Here is a 27093-nt window from a genome sequence, read left to right as displayed (position 1 = left end):
TGGCTTTTCCTGCAAGCCCCAGTGTCTGCTTTCACTCAGTGTAACCTAAAGAGCCTTTCCCTTGCTGAGACCCTCCTGCCCTCTTCACTGGGCTCCAGCAGAGCCACCCCATCTCAGCCAAGGGCTCAGGGCTGCCCTCTGCTCCAGACCCTGGGGCTGCTGATCTCTCCCCTCACACACTCAGTGCCTCCCAGAACACCCCAGTGACTCCATGATTTATTTTTTTCTCATTTCCTGCCTTCTAATTAGTCACTGTCTTTCAGAGAGGAGGACAAAACCCTTTCCCCAGGAGCTGTGCAGAGCTGCCAGGTAGCTCAGGTCTCTCAGGGCTGCAGGAGAGGTTTGCAGGGCCACTGGTGGGGACACACGTGGAAGTCACAGCCCACAGAAGAGCAGGTCCTTCACCTAGGGACAGCAGGAGTGTGAACAGCCAGCCACGTGTGCAGACAGAGCACACAGGGGTTGCAGATGAGAACAGAACTCCACACAAACACACACACACACACACACCCTGTGTGCTCCTGCCAGGCGCAGGCAGCCCATGATACACAAATACCCACTGCCAGCTGCTGGCTGAGCTGATTTGCTCTGCCCTTTGCCTCCTGCATTCATGTCCCTCCATCCACATGGAATAAATATCTCAGCTCCCAGTGTGCTGATGTGTTTGCACACCCACTTGGTGCTACCTGAGCAGGTGTGTGCTTGCTGACAGCCCTGCCATCCCCAGCCCTCTGCCCCACCACCTGGATGGCCATCAAGGACCTGCCTGTCACCCTCCTGGCAGCTCCTTTTCTGACCCTCATTTATGGAAGGAACCAACAAAGAGCCCAGAGACCACATCAGAAGGAGGGGTGATGATCTCCAGAGGCACTGGGTGTAACAGGCAGCAGGGGAATAGCAGCTCATGGCCCTGCAGGATGGTTAAAGAAACTGGGCCATGGCAGAGAGGAGCTGGGCCCTTCAGGAGCCTCAGTGAAAACAGATGTTCACCTGCAGCTGGACAGGTTGTGATGGGAGGTGATGCCAGGTGATGTCAGCAAGGAAACCACACCTCATGCTGAGCTGCAGCCTGGGTGATGTGTGATATCCTCTCCTGATACCTGCAAACCCACAGGGAAAAGAGAGGGGCAGCAGCCCCTCCAAACAGCCCTGGAAAAGTCCAGCAGAACTACTCAGAAGAAGTACATGAAAAAAAGAACTCTCAGTGCTGAAAGTGGGCTTACAAAATGAGGGAAAGGAACATTTTACATGGAAACATAGTGAGAGGACAAGGGGGAATTATTTAAAAGTAAAAAAAAGGAGAGATTTATATTAGATGTTAGGGGGAAAAGCCTTTTCTCAGCGGGTAGAAAGGCATTGAAATGGGTTGCCCAGAGAAGTTGTAGATGCCCCATCCCTGGAAGTGCTCATGGCCAGATTGGGTGGGGCCTTGAGCAGCATGGTCTAGTGGAAGGTGTCCCTGTCCCTGGCAGGGGGTTGGGAACTGGATGATTTTTAATGTCCCTTGCAACCCAAACCACTCTGGGATCCTGTGAAAGTGCAAAATCAGCATCAGTCACTTGGCCCTTTGCTACAAAGAGCATGGAGTGTTTTATCTCAGGTGATGGGGACCTGTGGTACTGGCGCAGCCAACCCACATCTTCCATTGCCAGGGGTGGTGTTCTCAAACACACACTCTCTAAAGGGGTCAGAAAAGCAAACCAAAGTGAGAGCACCTGGGCCTGGTTCAATATGACTGGGTCCATCAGTCTAATTGTATCCCAGCCTGCTAAAGCTGGACTCTGAAAACCACCCCAGAGCCTTTGGTTATGTTTGTATTTGTGAGTTAGCTTGGCCAGGCAGCATCATCAGCTCTGGCACACAGTTTTACCCACCATTAACATGCTAAAATAGTACCCTTTGCCCAGCTGAACTTTGAGGGCATCGAGAGTCCTCCAGCTTTGAGTGCTTTATTATTATCCCTCTACAAACACTTCCCAGAGCAGCCATCTGTGACCCCACACTGCTGCAATTCCCAGCTTACCATAAAGCAGGTAGAGGGGTTGCCCTTCTTTAGTCACTTTCCCAAATAATTTTTTTTAATTCTTTACTCTAAAATACTGGAACTGATGAGGAAATAGGGAACCAGAAAATGCAGGTAGGTAATACTTCTCATCTTCCCAGTGTTTCTCTTAAAGCTTTGGCTGTGGCCAGAGGTGACAGAGGGGCCTGGCTGTGAGGATCACAGCCTGAGGACATGACAGTGAGTCAGGGAAATGCCTCTTCCCCATTGCACCCCTGCCTGGATGCATCCCCATCCCGTACCAGGTTACACCAGGGGTATTTTGAATGAATAAATTCTGAAAATAAGCCAGGGCCCCAGCCTTTCCCAGCCCCTGCACAGAATTGCTGGGACTCATGATTGACTCAGCCTGGTGGAAGAGCAATTTCCCTGTTCCCTAAAAATAGACCAAGTAGTTCATCCTCTCAACATAGCCCAGCACCCTGAGATAAAACCAGCTGCCAGAGACCACTGGGAGGCAGTGAACAGGACTGAGGGTGTGGGGTGTGGAGCAGGGCTCCTTTTGGGATACACAAAGGGCTGCCTGGCCCTGGTTTCACACAGATTTTCCACCGGGGCTGTCTGAGACGTGACTCGCCTGTTGGGACTGCAGAGACCTCCCTGTAAGTAATTTTGGGGTAGATTAGAATGGGGTGGATATTGCATGAATATGAACCTCAGACTGATCCTAAAATGCAAGGCAAAGGAGGATGCTTAGTGTTTCATGCTATGAAAGTGGTGTTGGAGCTCATGGAAAGCCATGGATTTTATTCTGCTGGCCTGGATCTTGGTAAATCCTGAATCCTGCTCTGTGCTGCAGGTGTGTTCCAGGTAGAGTGGCTTTGGTTTGGTTTAAGACCATGGTTTAAAGCACCTGCGTGTATTCTAGATAGAAACAGAGCACTGTAACTCTGTGCTTTTCTTCTAAAATACTGAAAATCCAGCTTTGAAGCTTAAATTCATGGGGACAGATCTTAGTATCTACTCTCTCCCAAAAAAAAACCCCAAAAATACTGTTATTTATTATCACCTTGAGCACAAATAGGGGGAAAAATCTGTATGGGATCCCGTTGAGCCAGAGGAATGCTGGGGGTGGAGGGGACACCTTCCAGACCCAAATCCTGTTCAGGACAGGTCGTGGGTAGGCAGAAAAACATGGACTGTTCAGAAGGAAATGAGCTTTGCTTCATCTTACATCCCTGGGGAGCAGGAGACGGGGAGGATTAGTTAAGGAGGGAATTTCTTTCCCTCTTTCCTCAATCCGTGTCTCCAGAGAGGGTTGAAAACTGTGTTTGTGACCCTAAGCCAAACAAAGGGCTTCAGGAACCTGTGGGGCAGCAGCACTAACATGGCCATAGCCCACTCCCTGTTTGTGCTCACATGTGTGGAAGGGCGCTCCAAAAACCTGTGTCACTCTAGGATGGAGCAGAAATGTGTCCCTGTGTGTGCACGTGTGTGTCTCCCACCTGATTATCCGGGTGGATAATCTCTCAGGTCTCCCACCTGATTATCCATCTGCCTGTTGGCTCTAAGAGCTGTCTCATGGTCACCAGGAGAGCCAGGACTTCAGGTCCAGCCCTGGGGATGCCCCTCTGTCACCGTGGGAAGGGCCTGACCTGAGCTGAAAGCTGTATTTTTTTCAGCTCATGCACTTGTAATGGCCAATATTTCTTTCTGAGATTCATGTCCAGCTGATGGCTGTGAGAATAACAGAAATTGTGTAGCTTTCCCCAGTTCCCTCCAGATCTCCAGTTTTCACCCAGGTGTTTGTACCAAAAAAAAAAATGAAGAGTACCTTCAGATTTTTGTTTTAGGGAAAGAAAAGTGGAGTTGTATTCCTTTCCCTATGCCTCAGGTACAGATATCACTTTGTGAGAAAAGGCTAAATAAAAAAAAAATTCCATACTCTTGTTCAGGCAAAGTGGTAAATTATTCACTAGGCTATTAAGGGATTGAACATGGATGGAAATTTGTAGGAACATCTTGCAAAGGTTGTTTTCAGCCCTTGAATAGACTCAGTATTTTACAGGATGCAAAAGCTTCCTTTTGGGGAGAAACCAGGCAAGGATGCCTTAAACCTGTTACTAAGAGGGAGAAAATCCTTCTTTAGCACTGGTGAAAGTCCCAGGATGGGTCTGAACAGAGAAATGGGAATCTTTCCTTGAAGTACTGTGCCTTACTGGTATCTTACACTTCCAAGCCAACCACTTCTCTCCTCTTCCATATTCTTGCTGGCAATTTGCCTCACTCAGAAACAAACTGAAATTCTTGGGAATCTCAGTAGCTACAAGCAGGTTTGGGGTTTTCTCTTTAAAGGATTCTGACAAATTGGTTTGGGGTGTGACTTTTTCATCCAAAACAGCATGAAGTTTTCTTGGCTGCCAGCAGTGCAGAGCTGACAGCAGCATGGAAACACCAGGACAGGAATAGAAAGGCAAGGCAGGGCCTTGCAGCTCCTCAGGACACGTGGCATCCCTGCAATGCTCCCCACGTAAACACCATGGCACGGCAAAGAAATGCTGAGAGAGGGCCAGCACAGCCCTGATCCCAGCTGGGCCCTGCATCCCGGCAGGATGTGAGGCTGGGGATGCTCACGGGGCTCACACATTCCCAAGGTATCTTTTCAGAGGGGTGAGACAGGGCTTCCCTTAAAAGGTCTGGTATTTGTGGCATGCCAAGAAGCCCTCTCCCCAGGCTGAGGCCATTCCAGTGGGGAGCTGGGTGCTGCTTTTCCTGGGGAAGGGGGTTTTAGAGGGAGGGAAGCTGCTGTCATGAATGGTCATCCTCAACTCCCGGCTGTAGGGGCAGGAAGGAACAGATCCTGGGAGAGGGGTTAGGGATAAAATTAATGTGTTACTGTTAGGTTGGACATGATATACACACACATGATCAGGGTCTAAGAAGAAAAAGGTTTTATTTTGCCTGTTCTCAAGCTTATATACTCTTAACAAAGAGCGTGATCTTAAGTTATTAACTACATCACAATAACTTATTATATTTATTGATGCAAAGCAATTAGCGTCAATATAATTAGTAAAAGTTTTGCAGAAATTTAATAAAGCATGTATACACATCTACTTATGCACATAGTCTAGCTTACAAAAATTCTCCTGTATCTTTTCTAATCTGTTTCTATGCTAACAGCCTTGTCTTCTTTGCTACACATACACTCGAAAATCATTAATTTTTATTTCTTCTATTAACTCAGCTTTGCTTGCATGCCATCTGCCAAGTCCCTCCATACTTGTGCTGGTGATGGGATAGAGGAGACAGAGAAGTGGGGAAATGGATGTCAGGCAGGGGTGTTTGTCACCACTGCAGTGAAAAACCCCTCTGTGAATAGCAGATAAAGAGACACCGGAGGGTACCAGAATGAGCAGGGTGCGACCCACGATGTGTCCAGGGCAGTGTCACACAGCCGGGGACAGTCACTAAACACCCACTAAACACCCCTGATTAACCCTTTATTGGCTTAGCAGAGACACAGAGGACGAGGCAATGCCCAGGGCACAGTCGGGGCTGCACCCACCGTGGTACCCAGACCCCGGGGTGATGCTGGAGCGCTCCCCAGGGAAAGCCAAGCCCACAGCAGCTGGCCCACGCGGGAAGGCCGTGTCCCCAAGCAGCAATGCCACCCGCAGCTGTCTCTCAGCAGAGCTTCTTGGCATTTTTTTTTTTGGTGCCCAGAATAGAGTCCTCCACATTCCTGGATTTTTGCAAAGCCCAGAAATAGCCCCGAGCTGCCTCGGGGCAGATACTCATCTCTGCCTGAGGCTAAATTTTCCCAGCTCTTCTCAGAAGCTCTCTAAATTACCTGGGGGGTCATGATGCTGCTCCTGTAAAGGACATTCCAGCTGATACCAAAGAGCCAAAAACATTTGCAGAAGTGACCAAAGATCATGAACCTTCAGTTTGGAGGTGCTGGAAATTGCAAAGAGATCTGATTTTGAATATCAAGGGCAGGAAACAAGACATTCCTCAAGATGTTTTTCCCTTCACCCCCTCCCACCCTCTCAGATTTGCAAATGCAACTTTATACGTGTGCAAAACATTAATTATTTTACTATAATTAGTGGAAAATGCCTAAAAGCATGAAATGATAATTTAAATCTTATTTCCTCTTCAACACAACTGGTCTTTAGTTACGTTATTTTATTTTACCTCTGTGTAGCACCTTCCTCTGTTTCTGGTGCTTTTCTTTTCAGCCCATTTCCCACCCCAGAAATCACCTATTAACTCTGTGCACCAGAACTCCTTTAATAATTGCAAGATGTGGTTTGCAAACAGAGCAAAATCTCTTTTAAACCCTTTCAAAAGGGAATAATTTCTATTTATTTGATATGTGTTAGTCATAACCTTTATGTTCTATACCAGCAGGGCTCCCCACCTCCAAATCAGGGATCTATTGTATGTGATGCTGGAAAAATTTATTTGAAAGGACAAGGTGTGCTCATGAAAGTTTGGAATCAGAAAAAAAAAAAAAAGCCTGGTTAGGTTGTATGATTTTTATTAATCATCCAGCTGTAATCAGTGCTGTTCTTATATCTGAGTTGGTAGGTGAGCATGAGGAAATCTCAATACTTACTTTTGAAAGTCAATTCATAGCCCATATAGTTCTAACAGGTACTCTTGGACCAAACCAGTAAAAAAGCACATGAATTCTATGTCAAAAAAACATGTTTACAATTACCACTCTGGCACATAATGGGCCAATCCACAGCAGAAAGAAAAAGCTTGAATTTCAAACACTCACAGGCCTTTGTAGGACTGAAAATGAGAGAAAGTACTGTGGTTTGAAAAGAGAACAAAGTGTGGTCCGGGCATCAGGAGGGAGCACCCGTGAGGGTGAGCAGAGTGTTTTAGAGCATGACCTGTCCTCAGTCTCTGCTAGATTCTAAAATTCCATCCATGCTCCCTGTTGCATCTTTGTCCCACCTTTTTTTCCCTCTTCCTTCAGAAAAAAACACTTGGTATTTTAACATTCTCTAAAGCCTCATGAGTGGGTCATGAGGGCAATGAGGAACAGATAGAGATTCTCTCCTGCCCAAATCCTCGCTGTGCCAGGACTACCCTTCCCTGCCATCACTGAAGCATCCCAGAACCACTCACCTTTTCAGCAGCCTCCAAACTGGGACAGCAGGGAGCCTGCCCTGCTGCCCACACCTCCTCAGAATGTGTCCCCTCTGGCAGAGCTTCCCTGTGGACCAGGGCTGCTGGCAGAGGGGTTAGGGCAGAGATTTAAACCTTTCCCCACTGGCTGAGCACCCCCAATGGGCTGCCTGGCTCCTGGATTAAGCAGCAGCACTGGTTTCCCAGCCAGCTTTTATGGGTGCTCACCCATCTGTGCAAATTCCCCCAGCCCAGCCGTGGAGCTGTGCCGGTATTTAGGAGTCACTTTTGTCAGGAAACTGATTCTCTGGGGAGAAAAACTGGAGGAGGATGGGACAGATGGGAGTTTGCTCATGCAGCTGCCACCTCCAAGGGCAGAGGCACTTAGAAATGGGGTCCCCATCTGCAGGGATGTTCTTCCAGGTTTGGGACAGGTCAGTGAGGTGCTAATGTTTCACTGGGATGAACAGCAGGGACAAGCAGGTGGCACTGGGGACATGTGCAGTCACACAGGGGTGTCACACACTCCTGGGTCAGGAGGCTGAGCTGGTAGTGACCATCTGATGGGGTAACCCACAGCTGATACCAGGAAGGGGAGAATACCAGCCCCAAATTCCCAGGAAACAAACAGCCCAGAGAGCCACAAGCAGCACTTCCTTTTCAGTTCACCTCCATCCTTTTGGAATAGAAAGTTGCTTTCACAATCTGAGGAAATCACTTGTTCTCCTGCCATGACTGCCCCAGTGCTAAGGAGCTCCAGGTCAGGAGTCCCTTTGCTCCCACTGGCCTCTGAGGATTGGGTTTGGGTCCTGCACCATGGGATGTACCAAATGTCTCGTGGTACTGGAGCCATGGCATAGCCAAGGCACGAGACCACAACACATCTGTGCCCCATGGCAAGGACAAGCCAAGTCCAGCAGTCAACATGGCAAACCCAAATTGACCTGCAGAGCAGCAGACACCGAGCAGGGGATGGAGGATGCCGGATTCAGGAGGAGATGCTCTCTGCAGCACTGCTCCCATCAGTGAGCACTGCAAAGGGACAGAACCCTGCCAGAACTTGCCCCACAGGGCCATCCCTTTCCCTCTGACTTCTACAAGCCCTGTGCAAGCCCCCATCTGCCCCCAGGCCCCGTTACACAAGCCCCAGCCCCGGGAGCACCGTGGGGCGCGCGCGGCGGCACAAAGGGCTTTGCTTAGCAGCTGTGTTTGCTCAGGGCGGCTGATTTTGGGAGCACAGCTGATGACATGTGGTTGGCCAGGCGACCCGGGAGACTGGTGCTGAGCTTGCAGCTTCCTTTTTTAATAGGTGACTCAGGCGCTCGGTAGCTCACTGGGGTTGGTGGTGGGAGCCGGGCTGTGAAGGAGTGCCAGCAGCAGAGGTGGTGGACACCAACAGGTGGGTAGCGTTGTTTGTTCATTGGATAAAGTGGTTTAAATAGAAAGTAGAGCGAGACAGAGCTGCCCTGTTACTGCTGAGATGGGGTTTTCTCAGGGGAGGGAGGGGGCAGAGGTTTTTGTTGGTGATTTGTTTTCCACTTGTTAGGAGTTGGCTGCCAGGTGTAAGATGATTCTGGTTTGAGAGAGCTGCAATATTATCTCCAGCAGGAGACAAAGCAGTTGAGTGATTTATGGGCAATAATTGGAGAGGAAGTGGGTGAACTTTTAGATTAATATTTATGAATCTTTTCACCCCACTGCCTTGCTTATTACCCCTGTGATTAGAAATATCAGTGAGTACAAGGAATTCTTTTCCCCTGTTGCAAGTTTCCTCCCTGCCTGCCTGGGGTGTGACTTAGAGGGCAGAGAGTAAACCAAGCCCGACCTACACATACACGGGGCATGGGAAGAACTCAAGAAACCCGACAGCTGCTCCTCATGGGCAGTCCAAACATTGCAGCCCCTCACACAAAATGTGCAGATTCATCCGGCGCCAGACAGTGACACGAGGGACACTTTGCCGACAAACGCCAGCAGGGAGGAGCATTCCCTGTATCCTTCATTTGGACAGCAGCGCCGTCGGCCGCGGTGCCAGCCACTGTGTGGGACGGGAGGAGGGGGGCTTCAGGAGATCTTTTCCTCCTATTTTAGCTCGCAGGGGATGCTTTAATGCCTGAAGTATCGTGTTTAACACCCCTGGGGCCGCAGTCGCGCGGTCAATCAGCAGTCGCGCCATCGCTCAGCGCTGCAGCGGAGCCCTTTAACTCAGCAAGGCAGAAATGTGGAGCCCGGCCCTGGTTTCAGACTCGGCTTCCCCTTCATACACAACAGATATCACCCTGAGCCTGGCGTGCATAGCGACCTTTAGCTGTGCTCCAGCATCTCCCCGTTCACTCCCAGGGGATGCTGTTGAAACCACACCTTGCTCCCAGTTCCTGGGGTGTCCTCCCAGCTCGGATGTCGCTATCCACGCACACGCGACAGCTCAGCTCTCTCATTATCAGAATGAACTGTTGTCCTTCGGTTCTCGTCTATAATTAGCGACTTAGAGGGAGGCAGCAGCCTGTTTCGTCAGGCAGAGACCAGATTTTGTGCGAGCGCAGAGCCAGCACAGAGGGTTGGAGCAGCCCTTCTCCAAGGCAGGAGGATTTGTGAGAAGTGATAAGCAAACACAGCCTGTGCACTGAAAAAAAGAAAAAAAAATCAAAATGAGAAGGGAAGAATAAAAAAACAAAACAAAACAAAGGCAGAAATGAGGGGATGCCTTCAAAAAAAGCCTTGTATCTAATAATATCTGTCATTACAACAAGCCCTGTGGCCTTTCATCCATCCAAGCTAAAGGGTGAAGGAACGGGCAGCACTGACACTGTGCTATTTCCCACTGCCTGAACTGGAACTCTTCCTTCAGCTGCACTATTTGTTCATGGCTGGAGGGGCACGCTGCTTTTCTTTGTGCAGTATGTGAATTTACAGGCCTATAGGTCAGTACAAATTACATCATCTCAGCAGCAATGCCCATAGCCTGGGCTGGGAGGAGACCATCAAATGCCACCAGCCCAGCTCAAGGACACAGGGATGCTTTTGCTAAGCACTTCTCACCAAAATGGTCAAGCACAGGAACACTTTTGTCAGTCTAGGCAGGGTCCCTGCTTTGCCATGAGGTGCTCCCATCTCCTGGATGTGGTTTCCAGGACAGCCAAGGGCTTGTGTTCATTTTCCCAGTCAGAAAGGCTGAAAATGTGTGCTTGGTTTCCTTTCTACCTTGAAGGCTCACTGTGCCCAGTTCTCCCCATTGCTCTTGTTGGAGGACTTAGCCATGCAAATCTCATTACCATGCAAAGAAGAAACTTGCTGTTTGCCAGACTGATTGGACTCCTTTTTGCCTTTCCAGTAGGTAATTCAGCAATGTAGGATGAAAGAAAGACATTCCCAGACAAGATTTTTCAAATTCCTCAAAAAGGATTTTTTTCAGATTACCCAAAGGTTTCTGAAGTTAATTCAGTACCTGCTGCAAGGACCCTCTTGATGTCCCTAGGACAACAGGGAACAGTTTTAAACTAAGAGAAGAGACTGAGATTACATATCAGGAAAAAATTCTTTATTGTGAGGGTAGTGAGAATGGGCTGCCAAAGAAGTTACAGATGTCGCATTCCTGGAAGTGTTCAAGGCCACCTGGACAGGGCTCAGAGCAGCCTGATTTAGTGAGGGGCCCATGGCAAGGGGGTTGGAACGAGATGTTCTCCAACTTCCTTCCAACACAAACCATTCTATGATTTCATGGATGCTGTTCATCTCAAAAATCCAGGATCTAGTCAAAGTTTGGGGTGTCTTGAGCAGACTGGGGGGAAATGATGCAACCAGAGGGTGGTTGTAACCTCACAGCCTATCTCAGGATGCACCAGCTCTGCCCCGGCCCTGCCACTGTCTGCAGTGGCTGTAGACAGATAACTCCCTTTGACTCAGTGTTTGAGCTGTGGACAGCAGAAATCAGGGAGAGAGGTGCCATATTTAGATGGAGATTTAGGGGGAAAAAAATAATCATTAAGGAAATACCTTCTGTTTCCTTATGTGGTGTCCTAGTGACTTCCAGCAGAACTGGGCAGCTCAATCTGTATTTCATCCCATTGCTTCCCCGTGTATCCAGCCTTGGCTCTGCATCAAAGTGCCTGCACACCTGCAGGAGCAGCTGGAATAAAGGACAACAGAAATGTTGAGGTTTGGCACCTTCCAGCAGCACAGCTGGCAGGGTCTGACAACCCAGTGAGGTCCTTCTGCTCTTATCATCATGGCTTTTTGGTGCATGTTTGTGCCTATAGGAGCTGGTATTTCATTTGAAGTACATTTTTAGTGTGTGGAGTTGATTCCTGTCAAATTAAAATAAAACCATAGTAAGTTTATTTCAGTATTTTAGAGAAAAACTTGAAAATCTGAACTTGAAATTCAGAACACAAAGAAAAGTCATTTGGTTTGTTGTTTTCTAATTCTCGTGATTTGAGGGCTGAGGTTTTAGGGCAAAGAATGCTGGAATGGCTGCAGTGCTTCTAGTGTGCACATATTACAAAGTACATCAGCCCTTTCCTGGCTGTGCAATAGCTGGATTTGTGGAGAGAGAGCCCATTGTTCAAACCAAAAGCATTGCAAATACCTCACTAAATCCGAACGCAGCGGCACAAGCCCTGCAGAGAACGGGAGAACCTTCTCGTGTTTTTACAGTGGGAACAGAGAAATTACAGCCCTGACTAACCTGGAGGGCTGACATGCACCCTAAAGGTGTAAAGCTCTATATATTGTGTATGTCTGTGATGGGAGGTGCAGATAACCATCCTCACACATGGCAGATAAATGCAAAAAGTTCTTGGCTACATTTTGGAGTTGCTTCTTTCTTTGAAAAGTGAAGCTCCAGGTTGGGGGGACCCCATGGAAGCTGGTGCAGCTCAAAAGATCAGATCTCTAAATTCAGAGCAGGGTTTGAAGGCTCTACCAGGGGCTCCTTGCTACATCCTGTGGCAGGTCTCACCCTTTTCATCTCTCCTGAAATGAGCTCCCGGGGAGAGGCAAAGATAAGCGGATGTAACTGCTTGTGAGGCACACCCATAGGAGAGTGCTGTGGCCATAGAGCAAAAAAAAAGAAATAGGAATTGGCTCAATTTGGATATGTGTAGCTCCTCTATGTCCTCTGACTCGCTCGTGTTTGGTGATGGCCTTGCTCAGGGAAGCAGGAATGGGGCCATCAGGTCACTGCCAAAGTGTGACCCTCATCCAGGCTCAACAGTCCACCTCAGCCATGAAGGAGATGGGAATGTCCATGTTTTTTCCTTGAACTGGAAGGGTGTAATGTGAAGTTTTGGGGGAGCAGGGTGGGGGGTGTGGGGAGCCTCAGTGTGCAGTGCCAGAAGCCCAGCAGATGCTGGCCCTGCCCTCCTGCCTGCGGCTCGCGGCTCACGGCGCGCTCTGTCCCTGTTCCAGATGATCGGGCACGGTCATTTTTAGACCCATCAGGCAGCACCAGCCACACACTTCAGCAAGGACGAGGGAGGTCCTCTGCGCCCTCCGTGAAGGAGCTGTCGGCTCTGTATCTCTCGCAGACAGCTGCTGCTGCTGCCAGCCCCGCACAGCCGGTAAGGACCCGCTCCTCCCCTCCCAGCCACCGGTGGCATCCCAGCAAATGTCCCATCCAGCAAGGGGCTGTGAGAGGGTGACAGAGAACTTGTCTGCTTTTGTAACTCTGAAGAAACACCGCGTTTGGTTTCCCCAAAAGTGACTATTTTCCCCTTGATGCTTGCAAATGTAAGATAAATGTGTACAAACACGTGCAAATGTAGCGTGTTTATTAAATTCACACATGCACGCACACACCAAGCACACACACACAGAGTCCTACATCCACTAGCCTGTACAGTTTACTTATAACAAGATTTCACCTTTATTTGCACAGTTATATTCATATACATCTATGGAGAAACTAATCAGTAAGAGCAACACGTGTCTCCATGGTATCCCCATTCCAACACACACACATACATACATAAACACACACAGATATATATATATGTCTATATATGTCATATTCAAGCATAACTTTGCAGTGCAACCAGTGTTTCTCTGTTTATATCCCTTAGTCTGGGGTCCAGGGATTTAATCCCCCACTCCAGGCTGATCATTGGGCCACAGGATGATACAGGTTATAAGGGTTATGAGGCCTATTTTTCCCATTTCCCCAGTTCCACTGGTGATCCAGGAATGACATGGGATGGGATTTCATATCTGGACCCTTCCTGCAGGCACATTCATGTTTCTCCATACTCTGAACCTTTTCTGGGGCCTGTGGTCAGAGATGCAGTCTCTTGAGTGTTTATCAGGGACAGGAGCAGATGAAGCAGTCTCAGTTGAAAATAAATGAGTGGACACTGCATTTGGAAAATTACAGCTGGTTAGAGAACCAAGAAAATGTAGATCAGTTTCATTTTTTAAAATATTTAAGTATAAGGGAAAATAAAGGCTAAATCAAACTTTGGAGAAATCAGTGCTAGTTTTGTTTTTCCCCTAACTTAAAAAACAAAATATGTTTGGGGTTTTGCTTGTTGACTGAGACATTAGAAAACATATTTCTGATCAACCTGGAATAAGACTGTTTTCTCAGCTGTACAGAACTGCCAATGACCCAAAGGAGAAAATCACATCTGCATGGTTTTCAGTTTTCTGTAATTGATACACACATTAGTACACATAAGTATATAAAAATATATATGCATATAATGTGTCTTGCTGTGTAGTTTAATGGCATTTCTCCTCATATCTTTTCCAGAGTACTGTGAAGGACAACTCCATTCACTCTCCCCACAGACAGAAAAAAAGCAAGGTAGGAAATGCTTAAGATAAGCACTGTTATCTAACCAAATATTTGTGGCCTGTGAGTGTGATCTAAATACCCACACAAGGCAGCCAGGAGCACTTACATACTGAATATAGCTATCAGCTGCTCGGCTGCCCTTCCCCACATTCAGAAGTTCTACACAGATTAAAAAAAAAAAACCAACAAAAACTCTTATTTTAAGAAGTGCATTCCAAGTATGTTGCCTCATGCAAAATATTTGCATTTTTCACTTGCTGCAAAATATGCTGATTTTGGTGTTCTGAGTGTGGGTTTCTTTTACTAATGTTCAAAACTTTATTTTTAGCCAGAACAATCTGTGTGTAACAGAGTGAAATAACACCGTGCACCATTGCTTTGAGCAACAACTAATAATATTCCGGGCATAACTCTGCAGACGTAACTGCACAGGCATGCCAAGGGTCAGCAGATCTGTTTACTGAAAGGAAAGCCACCAGGACTGCAGTCTCTTTTAGACAATGATTAAAGGCTTCAGCTACCTTCTCTGTGGATAAATGCCCAGGCAGTGCAGGTTGCAGGTATTCAGTTCAGTGCTCAGTGCCCAGGATGCACAAACTGAGGAGAAAAATTGCAGAAATGGAGGCTCAGATGGGGACTGGACAAGCACAGCCCACTCTGTTCACTTCTCTACCAGCACAGTTGTGAATTTAAGATGAGCTCAGTCTGACTGAGAATAAACAAGACTAACTTTCCTGACCCCCAGCTATAGGTGTTGCCCCAACTTCTGGTCCCTCCGCCTTGCTTTTCCTCCTCAGGCAGTGCAGATCATCAGGACTGCTGATTCCAGCAGTTTGCAAACTTTAGTTAGCCTCATGCCTGTACAAGTCTGCAAATCAGAAGGGCTTTATTTAAATCTCCAATTGTGTAAATGTGCATCTACTCTTGTGCAAATGGGGCACACTTCTGAGTGCAACAGAAGAAGTCATTAATCAGATGAACATCCTTCCCCAAGCCCTCCCAACTGAGCAGTGAGTGGGCACCCCACAGTGCTACCAAAAGCTCATCACATTACTTCACCAGCCACTTACTCATCAGCTCAGTTTGACACTTTGGTTCCTTCTCCCATTTTCTTCTTGAGACCTCTTCACAAATAGCTCCTTGGCTTTCTTCTGCACCCAGATCTTTTGTTCCCTGCAGGTCCTCAGCCAGGGACACAAGAGTTCTGGACACTTAACAGCAGGAAGGAGAAGTTAAATTCTCACTGACTTTTCTAAGTCAGCCTTATCCTTCTTGTGGTCACTCTCTCTTGGTCACATAGCCCAAATCAGGCACCTCTGTTGTGCTCTAGCTGGACTGAATCCTGGGAACTGTAGACTAACCACCTCACCTGGATTAGAGATCTTGCTTTGCTGTGGAACCAGGGCTAACACCAAGCCTGCAGCGTGTGCAGTGATGTGATGCTTTGGAGTGATGTGTGCTACTGAACCAAAGGTATGGAGCTTACTGGGTGCACGGATTTCCCCTGTTGGCTTTTCCCTTTGCCATTCACTCCATTAACAGCCACGGGGATGGGGGGGTGAGAGGTGATGCTGACGTTTAAAACTGTTTCCCCAAAGATGTCAGAAGCTCAGAAATCATCTAAAGTTGCCATCCAGAAAATGGAAGATGACTTGCCTCCCCCTCCAGTGGTTGGCTCAGTCCAGGTCGTCGCTCCAGGGGGCCAGGATCTCAATGCACTCCCTGTGCCTCCTCCAAAGCAAGCCTTCTCCAAGTTCTACCAGCAGCGCCAGGTGAACGAGCTGAAGAGGCTCTACAGGCACATGCACCCTGAGCTCAGGAAGAACCTGGAAGAAGCTGTGACTGAGGACCTGGCAGAAATGCTTAACACCGAGGATCCCAACGCACAGGCGTCCGTGAACCTGGATAAAGTTCTCCCAGGAGAGGTTCAGTCCATGCGCTGGATTTTTGAGAACTGGGCACTTGACTCCATTGGGGACCATCAAGCCCCGAAGAAGCTGACAGAAGAAGAGATCATTCCCAGTGGGGATGTGAAAAGCACTTCCCTGAGGTTTGAAAGCCAGTCCATAAATGGATACAACCTGCCAACATCAGCCAAGGTGTCAGAAACAGACCTTGCCAGAGGGGATGTTCGCACTGCCCGGTGGCTCTTTGAAACCCAACCACTCGACACATTAAATAAACTGTATTCAGATGAAACCGAGGTGCAGGAGGCAGTTCTCAAGGAGCCTGTCCAGGGAGGTGATGTGAAAGGGGCCAAACAGCTCTTTGAAGCACAGTCCTTGGATGCCATAGGACGCTGCTCCTCAGTGGAGGAGAAGAGTATCCTACAACTCAAATCAGAAATCCAGGAGCTTAAAGGCGATGTCAAGAAGACTGTCAGGCTCTTCCAAACAGAGCCCCTCTGTGCCATAAGAGACAAAAGTGGGACTATCCATGAAATCAAGTCTGTTTGCCGAGAAGAAATCCAGACCAATGCGGTCAGGACAGCTCGCTGGCTCTTTGAGACCCAGCCCCTGGATACCATCAACAAGGACACTTCCAAAGTGCAGATAATCCGTGGGATTTCACTGGAAGAAATTGGAAGGCCGGATGTCAGTGGCGCGAGGTGGATATTTGAAACTCAGCCTCTGGATGCCATCAGAGAAATCACGGTTGAAGAACAGGACTTCCAGGCTTCGACAGATTTTGTCACAGGGGCGGATGTCACTAAACAACGATTGCTCTTTGAGACCCAGACTCTTGACTCCCTGAAAGGAGAAGCTTCAGAAAGTGTTGTAGCCAAAGAACAAGTCATTGGAGGTGATGTGAAATCTACACTCTGGCTCTTCGAAACGCAGCCAATGGAAACCCTGAAAGACAATTTTGAGGTGGGACGTTTGAAGAAAGTAGAGCTTTCAGCAGAGGAGAAGGGAGATGTGAAGCAAAGAAAACATGTCTTTGAGACCTGTCCCCTTGGCAGTATCTCCAAGGCATTTGAGGAAGAAATTCCAGCCACCAGCGTGGAAGAGGTAGTGAAAGGGGATGTGAAATCTTTCAAAACCCTGTTTGAGACTCTCCCCTTAGACAGCATTAAGCAGGCTGATGCTGAGCCCACCACCAAAGAAGAGGAGGAGAAGATTCCAGCTGGCAATGTCAAAGCCAACCAAATCCTGTTTGAGACAACACCCCTGTATGCCATCAAGGATAGCTTTGGCAATTTCCACGAAGTCACCTCTGTAAGCAGAGAGCAGATCATCAGTGGTGACGTCAAGAACTACAAGTGGATGTTTGAAACCAGGCCCCTGGACCAGTTTGATGAAAGCATCAAGAAAGTGGATATAATACGGGGGATCACAAAACAAGAGGTGGTGGCTGGTGATGTCAGGACAGCCAAGTGGCTCTTTGAAACTCAGCCCATGGATGTCATTCATCTCCAAGCCACGGAAGGGGAGAAGCACCCCTCAGTGAGGCGGGAGATCTCCCAGAAGGGGGATGTGAAGACCTGCCGGTGGCTGTTTGAGACCCAGCCCATGCACACCCTGTACGAGAAGGCTGAGAAGAAGCAGGAGGAGGATGGCAGCGTGCCCCAAGCCGATGTGAAGTCCTACACGTGGATGTTTGAGACTCAGCCCCTGGACTCCCTGAAAGGCCAGGAGGAGCAGTATTTGCAAGTCAGTAAGGCCTACAGTCAGGAGGAATTGCAGGGAGTGGATGTCAAAACTGTCCGGCACCTGTTTGAGACTGAACCCTTGGGCAGCAGCGCTGTCAGTGAAGCTGACAGGAAAAAAACCATGAGGTATTCCAGCCGTGTGGAGTTCCAGTCTGGGGAAGTGTCCAGAGTGAAAGAGTTCTTTGAAGCCAAGCCCTTGGACACAGCCACCAAGCCAAAATCCCAGAGGGATGCTGGAACAATTGAAGCTGGGTCTGTGCACAAGTTCACGTGGCTCTTTGAGAACTACCCCATGGACACCCTGAAGGACAACTCTGAGGGCATCCAGGAAATACCTCCTGAAAAGGATGCCAAGGGGGGAGATGTTGGAGGAAAAAGGTTTGTATTTGAAACCTATTCCCTTGACCAAATCAATGACAAAGTGGATGAGACAGAACTCCAGAAGATCCAGAAAGACACCATGAGCAAAGCTAACGTCAAGTCCTGCACAATGCTCTTTGAAAGCCAACCTTTATACGCTATCCAAGACAAAGAGGGGGGATACCATGAGGTCACTTCCGTGCAGAAAGAAGAAATCATGAAAGGTGACATGAAAGGTGCCCGGTGGTTGTTTGAAACTAAGCCCCTGGATCAGATCAAGAAGGAAGAAGAGGTGTTTGTCATTAGGGCTGTCACCCAAGAGGACATCAAGAAAGGAGATGTCCAGACTGCACGGTGGAGGTTTGAGACAGAACCTCTTGACTCCTTCTCAGGGGGAAAGTTGTCCGTGCCCAGAACAGTGGATGATGTGCAGAAGGGAGATGTCCAGTCCAACAAGCAGCTCTTTGAGTCCCAGCAAGTGGGCCAGAAGAAGTACGTGAGGATGGTCAGCGTCAGTGACGTGCAGCGGGGTGATGTGAGGACATCCACCTGGCTCTTTGAGAACCATCCTGTGGACTCCCTGTACGGGGACGCAGAGAGGAGCTCATCCATGAGCACGGTGCAGAGAGAGGACAGCCAGAAAGGGGATGTAAAACGCTGCACCTGGTTGTTTGAAACCCAGCCCATGGACACCCTTAAGGACACAGAGGTGACAGCCAGCACTGGGGCCCAAGAAGAGATCCCTCGTGCAGATGTGAAAAGCACAACGTGGCTCTTTGAGAGCACGCCCCTAGATAAATTTGGTGCTTCTGAAGCTGGCATAGAAATAGAACTGAAAGAAAGAACCATGAAGGAAACTTTAGAGACTCTCTGCACTTGCCAGGCTATCCAGCATGGTGGGATCCTCATTGAAGCTAATGATATGGAGAGTGTGAAGATGGTGAAGTACCAGCTCAGCAGCCCAGGAGCTCCAGAGATCCTGAAAGAGGAGATTGTGGGAGGCCACTTGCAAAGGATTATGCTGCAGCTCCTGCACAGGACCAATGTGGAAGCACAGAGCATGCTGGTGGAGGAGGACAGAGAGGGCAAGATCAAAGTAAGCCCATTGCAGCTGCTGGATCAGAGTGAAGCTGTTAAAGGCAAAGAGGACTTGAGTGGAGATGTAGCCAAGGCCTTACAGGGTCTCCTCAGCCAAGATGCTTCCATCAAAAAGGGGATGGTCCTACAAGAGACAAAGTCGGGATCACTGAAGATGACTCTCTACTCCCTGCTGTTCCATTCTGTCCAGCAGAAAGTCGTCAAGGGGGATGTGAAATCAACAATTGGGAACTTGCTGGCTTCTTCTCAGGAGCAGAAAGCAGCAGCCACCATCAAGCGTGAGGACAATGAGAAGGGAAATGTCCAACTTTTTGCGAGCTGCATTGAGAAGGGAGACCTCAGCTATCTGAAGAATCTCCAGCAGGAGTCAGAGATACAATCCCTCATCTCCTCCCAAGCAGAGGAGGATGGGGCAGATGAGAGCAGCCCACGGGTTGTGCAGGGGGCTAACATACATGTCTTGGCAAATAAAGAACAAATGGAGAAAGTAATTGCAGGAGGTGAGCCAGGGGCTATGGAGGGAGCAAAAAAGGGATTTGCATGTGAAAGCACGGGCAGAGAGGGTGTGTTGGAGAGAGAGGCTGTGCATGCAGCAGGTGTGGCAGGAACCACTGTGCAATGTCTTGGGAAGCCCCTGCCCACAGCGATGGGAAAGGAAGAAGTTCTGTCCGGAGGGCTTAAGGTGACTACAAAGTCAATCCAAAGGGTTGCAGATGCCAGCAAGAAGGCAGAGAAAGAAGAAGCCACCACTGCCCATTTGAAGGAACCAAAATCTATGCTACAAGGCACATTTCCAACACAAGTGACAGCTCAGAGGGCAGAAGTGGATGGGAAACAGCAGAGTGTGGTGCCTGGGGAAGCCAGCCAGACTCAGACAGAAGAAAAGGCTCTGGGGACTGATCTCCAGGCTGCAATGCAAAGCCTGAGGCTGGCAACAGCAGAAGCAAAAAACATTCAGCACCATGTTCAGAGCAAGTTCCAGAGGAACAGGGAGGAGGTCCACACAGCCTGCAGGCAGCAGACAGTCAGCTCACAGGGGACCATGACCCTTCAATCGACCCTACACCAACAGGACTCCTCATCCACCAAGAAGGAGAGCAGCAGCACTGCCACCAGGACCACCACCACTAGAGTCCAGGAGGCATCCAAGACCCACACAAGTGTGTCTGAGAAGAGCATAGCATCACACAAAAAGGTCAGTGCTTCTGAGGAAGTACAGGGACGACAACTATTGAGCCAGGAAATCCAAGTTGTGCCCAGTAGAGATTTTAGCATTAAGGATGGCCTTTATGCTGCCACACCAGTGAAAACCTATGTAAACCCTTGTGTTGAGTCTGATTTCAAAGAGCAATCAGAGCAAGAAGAAAGAGATGTTGGTGTCAGAGGGGATGTGCAGACAGCTATCAGAGCGCTGCAAAGTGCCGCCACAGAACAGCGCCTGGTAGAAAAGGAGGACGTTGTCCGAGGTAATTTAAAAGCCACACTTCAGTCGCTGGAAAAGTCTAATGTTAATGTCTCCAGAGGGGATTTTAAAGCTGCTATGATATACAGAAATGCAGGGCAGTCCTATTCTGTGTGTAAAAAGAAAAATGAGACTCAACTCGCTAGTAAGGAGACTGCTGTAGTGGCTTCAGGGTCACAGGCTGATAATGACTTTCCTCCTCCTCCCTCAGTTGCTGTGATGAAAGCAGAGCATTGCCCACCCTCAACTAAAGCAGCAAGAGAAGGTGCCCTTCCATTACCAACCAGCAAAGATGAAGTCCCAGGATCTTCTGCACTACTCCAGACCCCTCTTCCTGCTCTCCCTTCTCTGTCCTGTAAACCCAGTGACCAGAGTCCTGCAGAGAAGCCCAGGACTCCTCCAAAACCAGAAACTACTGCCCCACCCAAGAAAAAACCTGTTCCCCCTCCAAAACCTGAGCACCTCTTACACGGAGCACATTCTGCCTCTGCAAATTACAGCACAATCAGCTCAACAAAACCCATCCCTCCACCCCTGCCTCCAAAACCTTCAGGCTTGAGGGACATCAACAAGCCAAGGCCTTTCCCCACAGAGCTGGGATTAAGCTGCATGGAAGTTCATGAACAATCAAGCTATGAGGAGGTTCAAGCAAAATGCTGCAATTCAGAGACGTCTGTGAAGAAGTCTGTTACAGTTCAGGGTACAAACCCTGAGAAAAAGCTGCCAAAATACACTGCCAAAACCCCTCTCCAAATGGCAGAAGAAAGGTACAAGGCCAGCAAAGGAGGACAAGGAAAGACAGAACCAGACAGTGTGAAGACCTCAAAGCCAATGAAAAATGGAGTGGTTGGTTTTGAAGTCAAGCAGGGAATGATGAGTGATACAGCAGCTGCTCCAAGTAGATGCCCAGGCCAGGTGGCTCAAAGGCAGATAGAGCTGTGCCGAGAGGAGAATGGGTGCTCTTCACTGTCACCTCCGGCCTGTCCTGGCAGAGCACAGGCACAGGATGTGCCAGGACAAACTGAGCCAAGCACCCCCCCTGTGGGTCAAAATAGCCTTCCAAAAAGAGGAGATGGCACTGCACAAAATGCCTCATCCAAGGTGGAAAGGGAAAGTGTATCTAATTCTTATGGATTGTGGGATAGTCAGAGAGTTGTGCAGCAGGTGCATGAGAGGAGGCAAATGTCTCAGTCAATGTCCTTCCATCAGCAGTCAGTGAACTCCTTTGAGGAGCACCAGCAGGGAAACAGCAGGCAAGTGAAATGTCCTGATAGGGAGGCTGAGACACCTGCCCAGGAGAAGCCAGCGGTTGTTATGAGAGAAAAAAAAAAGAGCGAGACGGAAGATGAGCGTCGGAAGAGGTTGTCAGTGCACAAGGAGGAGATCATGAAAGGCAATGTCAAGGAGGCTATGGAGATCTTTGAGAACCTCAGGAGACAGGAGCAGCTGCAAGAGATCTTGACCCGAGTGAGGGAGTTTGAGGAGGAGACAAGCAAAGTGGATGTGAAAGCTCTCAAGAGCTTCTTTGAGAAGGTCCCCGAGTGGGTTGTGCGCCAGAAGGCCAAGCAACAGGACAAGGCTGGGGCAAAGGAGGACGCTGACAGTGTCTCCTCAGTGGATCTGGTTTTTGAGGACCTGGAGCGAGCAAGTGCTGAGATTCTCCACCTGAAGGAGCAGACACTTGCCCGCATCCAGGACATCGAGGAGGCCATCAAGAAAGCTATTTATTCCGTTTCTAATCTCAAATCTGAGTCAGACATTGCTGGGCTCTCAGGGCTGTTCAAGGAGTCTCTGGGGAGCGCCCAAAGCTCTGTGAGCAGTAGCAACATCCGTAAGATCAGCATTGTTTCAAGCAAAGCCAGGCAAGAGGAAGTCATGCTGGAGACAGGGGAAGCAGCATCTGTGGAAAGTGCAAAGGTGGCAGAAAAGACAGAGGCAGCCAAGGCAGAGCTGGAGGTTCCCCGCCTCGTTCAGTCTCGTGTCAGCTCTCCCTCCTCACCTTCCTACATCTCCATTGAGTCTGCTGCCAGGAAACCAGCAGAATCACCCAGGACAGCACATTCCCCCCAGGATCGCCCTTCACCAGACTCTCTTGACTCTCCAGGAAAGAGAGAGGCTTTTGCTCAGAGCAGCTTTAACTCCTATAACCACTCCTCAGCAGGGTCTGCTGGGCATGACACAAAACCCTCAGAGAAGAGATCAGACCCTGTCCAAACAAAAGCTGGGCTGAGCTCCATGAAACAGAACACCCTTGGCAGTGCCAACCATCCAACCAGTGACAAAGAGAAGTGTTCTCTGGACAGCTCCAAAGACAGCTGCCACTGTGGGGTGAAAGGCAGCTTTTCGGAATACCGCTCCCTGAACACCCCCAGCCCACAAAATCCACGGAGGCAGAAAAGCATCTTGGAGCTGCAGACAGGGCCTGATGGGTCCAAGCTCTACGGAGCCACCCGGACTGTCATGGAGCAGTATGAGGAAATGGACCAGTTTGGAAACAAAATCATCACTTCATCCACCACAGTCACCAAGCAGTCTGAGACCCAAACGTCTTCCACACGCGATGTGGGCTCTCATCCCCAGTATGAGGTGTCTGCCTCACCTGTGTTTCGGAGGTACTTGAAGAGCCCAGGTGAAGACTTCCACACCAATGGGAGTTTTCAAGAGCCAGGAGTTGTCTTTGTCACATTTGGCAACTCCAAGCCAAAGAAATAGGAGATTCTGCAGAACAAGAGAGGAATGTATAAGACAAAAGAGAAAGGCCACGATAAACATTTATCCTGTTTTATCCACATTACAGACAGGGATTTACCTGCACCCTAAGAACTTCTCAGGGTCATTGTCTTGGTGTTTGCATACAAACAGGACAAGTGCAGCCTGCCTTGACACTGGAGAACAGCCCTCACCTGGCCAACCCAACAGACCTGGTGCTGCACCATAACCCAAAGTCCTGGCACTGTTAGAAGCACAAGGGAAAAATCCATCCATGAGCACCTTAGGGTACTTCCCCCTAGAATGTTTGGTGGGGGTGGTTGGAGGTGTTGGATCGGGCTTCTCTGAACTACTGCAGAAGGCAGGATCAATTAAAAAACCAATCAATCTGGTTACTGGCAAACAAACATCTTTATGGCACCTTCTTTTTCTGAGAAGGACATCCTACACACACACACACACACACACACACACACACACACACACACACACACACACACATATATATACATATACACACACAAGTTCATATTGATGGGTGGGTTGGATAGGTTTTCTCTTAGCCAGTAAGAAAAGAAAAGAAAAAAAAAATCTTGAGTTGTTGTCAGTCTTGGACTTGGGGGAGTTATTTATCAGTTTGTTTTTCAGTTCCTGGAAAGTGTTTGATGATGCTGGAAATTGTAAAGCTAAGGCCTACAGCTACTATAAATGCCATTCCCCCAAAGAATGATGCTATGAAAGATTCTCGAGACAGAATGGTTACTGCTTTCTTTTCTTTATTTCTAGAATTGTAATTTATTATTCAGTATACACAAACCCCTTAGTTTAGATTTTTCCATGCTTTCCTACATGTTTATTGTTTAAATTCATTTTGAGACTTTGTAAAGCAATTTTTCTTATTATGACTTTGTTTTGTACATTCTCAACTCAACATTTTAGATCTTTTGTGGCTTTTGTTTTTTTTTTTTTTAACTTCTATTGCTGCGTTCTGATGGTAAACTTTACCTCTAAAAATACTTTGGTCTGGTTGAGTTTCTTTTCTTCAATGCTTCTTTCCTCTGAAAATACCTGGAAATCATCTCTTGATGGACCAGTTGAATCACACATTGAAAAAGCACTCTGAGTCACTGGATGGATTTGGTCTACACCTGCTTTATGCTGTGGGTGGATCATCTGCCCACCAGCAAAGAGTGTTCATACTCTGATCTGAAAAATGAGTCCAGGGTGATACAGACCTCCCAGTCCAGGGCTCTGGGTAGGATGGGTACACCAGGAAAGGTCTGGACATTTGTGTGTATCCCTTTCCCCCATGGGAGAGGGCAGAGGAGGTGCTGGACCCCAACCAGCCTCACGAGGAGGAGGAGCAGCTGATGAGCAGCCCTTCCTCACTGCTGTGCCTCAACTCACCTCACCCTGAGCTCTGGGGTGGGAGGGTGGCAAGGAGTTCACTCCCGGTGTGGGGGAATGTGAGGAGCCCATGGAGGGACCAGATTGTTTCTACAGAATCACAGCATACCCTGAGTTGGAGGGGATCCTCAAGGACCATTGAGTCTAGCTCTGGACCCTGCACAAGAAATCCCCCAAAATCCCACCATGTGGTTCAAGCATTGTCCAAACACTTCTTGAGCTCAGGCTGGTGCTGTGATCACTTCCCTGGGCACCTGTTCCAGTGCCCAGCCACCCTCTGGGGAAAGAACATTTTCCTGACATCCACCATAAATCTCCCCTGACACAATTTCAGGCCATTCCCTCAGTTCCTCTCACTGGTCACACAGAGGGGAGATCAGTGTCTGCCCCTGCTCCTCATGAAGAAGTTGTAAATGCAGTGAGGTCTCCCTTCAGTCTCCTCTTCTCCAGGCTGAACAGACCAAGTGTCCTCAGCTGTTCCTCACACAGCTTCTCCTCAAGGCCCTGCACCTTCTTTGTTGCCCTCCCTTGTCCTTCTTGTGTCGTGGTGACCAAAACTTCCCACAGGACTGACAGTGAGGCTGTGGGGCTGTGTCCCACAGCCTGGCTCAGACTTGGACTGCCAGCCTCGGGTCTGGCTGGAGATCTTCTGATTGACCTACAGGCAGACGCCTCATCGCTCAGTCCATCACTTTGTCTGAGAATCAGACAGTAATTTCATTTTTTAAAATAAGTTGTTATGGTTAATGTTTGCATTTTTTCCTCTGAGGAAAAAGAGCCCACAGTAATTAATTAGGAGCAGGACACTGGAGAGGAAGGGACAGTTCAGACTCTACCACTCCATATCTCTAAGCCCATAGTTAGCTTTTAAACAGCAGCTGTCATCTTGCATTATGAACACCTTGTTCGAGGTGTTCCAGACCACATCAGAGTTCTGCTTCCTCCCCAGAAAAGAGGCACATTGCCAGAATGCACTGATTTACACACCTAGAACCCTGTGAATTTGAAAGACATGCCAAAAGAATAGGGACATCATTTTCAGTTCCACTCTGAAGGCTGAACTGGAAGAGCAGATCATAATAAACTGAGCAGATCTACTTTCAGGCAATCAGGAAAAAAAAAAAAAAAAAAAAAAAAAAAAAAAAACCAAAAAAACCCCAAAAACTAAACTACTTAGACCCTCCCCATTCCTTTAGTAGGACCAGTTACAAAAATAAGGGAGATTTAGTTATCTAGAGGTCATCTTCAAAATCCTTTCAACACAACTTTCTTCTCCCTGTTTGTTTCCATCTCAGCTTCCATCACACATTTTTTTCATTTCTCTTGAAGCACAGCTGTGGAGCAATTTTAGTAAGCTGCAAACAGGTTATTTGGGCAATGAAAATAACTCCACATAAACTCAAATAAACCCAAATATTCTGCACTGCCACTGCTTAAAAATGCCAATCTTATTGTTTGTGTTTCTGGTTTTACAGGATTTCTAAATGTCTCAAAGAGCCATTTATGAGGCTAAGATCATTTAAGATATGTTTCTTTCATGGTATTTCCATCAGCTAGGAACTGAAATATGATGAGGAGACAGATGCTGCATTATTTCAGCGCCATACATGGCTCCTTGAGACACTGAAAGAGCTGGAGAGAAAAAACAAATGCAAAGATCTGAAACTCAAACACAAGCTGAAGGATCAGTTCACGTTCCCTGCACTTCAGACTTTGCAATAATAAACCAGCAGAGCACATACAAACTTTCAGATCCCAAATGAGTTGTCACAGATTTTCTGTGATTTTGGGGTACAAGACACGACATTGTTCACTGTTCTTTGCCCTGGTGGCTCTCTGCATTCTCACACAGCAGATATTTTCAAAAGCAAGCAGGATGGAGAGTTATCTGGACCAGGAGGCAGAGGACAGTTGGTATTGTCAGAACTGTGCCTCCTTGAGGGGTCAAAGGACAAGTTCAGCTACAGGTCTGGTTCTTTTGCAGCAGTGGACAGGAAAGCTTCATTTGGAGTGCCCACAAAAATACTGCCCTTCCCAGCTCTGTCAGTCTGGCCTCACTGAGGACACTCAGCCTTCAGTCTGAAAGATTTGTGCTCACCACAGAATCACAGAATCATTAAGGCTGGGAAAGGTCTCTGAGACCATCAAGTCCAACCATTAACCCAGCACTACCAACATGCCACTAAACCCTGTCCCCAGGTGCCACATCTGTGGTTGTCTTCGAGGGTCCCAGGACGAGGGAAGAGATGAGAATCTTGACTCCATGTTTCTGAAGGCTGATTTATTATATTGTGATATTATACTACATTAAAATGCTATACTAAAACTATAATAAAAATAATAGAGAGAAAGGATCCATCAGAAAGCTGGTATAGAAAGAAATAAAAAGAAATCATAACAAAAGCTCATAACTCTCAGAGAATTCAACACAGCTGGATCTTTGATTGGTTATTAAGTAGAAACAA

The 27093-nt window shown here is 48.1% G+C and overlaps 2 protein-coding genes across 3 annotated transcripts in view; both read left to right on the top strand.

Annotated features, from left to right (window-relative positions):
* The window catches only part of LOC135303092 (uncharacterized), a 46525-nt gene that overhangs the window by 11267 nt on the left and 8165 nt on the right, over positions 1-27093 (top strand). For both annotated transcript variants that reach the window (XM_064424490.1, XM_064424418.1), the window contains exons 6-7: positions 12557-12708; positions 13896-13949. In XM_064424490.1, the coding sequence (XP_064280560.1) occupies positions 12557-12708; positions 13896-13949 (206 nt within the window). The remainder of the gene's footprint in view (positions 1-12556; positions 12709-13895; positions 13950-27093) is intronic.
* Positions 15539-24090, top strand: XIRP1 (xin actin binding repeat containing 1). Its single transcript, XM_064424296.1, has one exon. It carries the CDS (start codon positions 15539-15541, stop codon positions 23222-23224), a length of 7686 nt encoding a protein of 2561 aa, XP_064280366.1. The 3' UTR covers positions 23225-24090.

This window comes from Passer domesticus, chromosome 1, assembly GCF_036417665.1.
Source record: "Passer domesticus isolate bPasDom1 chromosome 1, bPasDom1.hap1, whole genome shotgun sequence".
NCBI lineage: Eukaryota > Metazoa > Chordata > Aves > Passeriformes > Passeridae > Passer > Passer domesticus.
The sequence above is the reverse complement of the archived record's forward strand: the minus strand, read 5'-3'. Positions and strand labels throughout refer to the sequence as shown.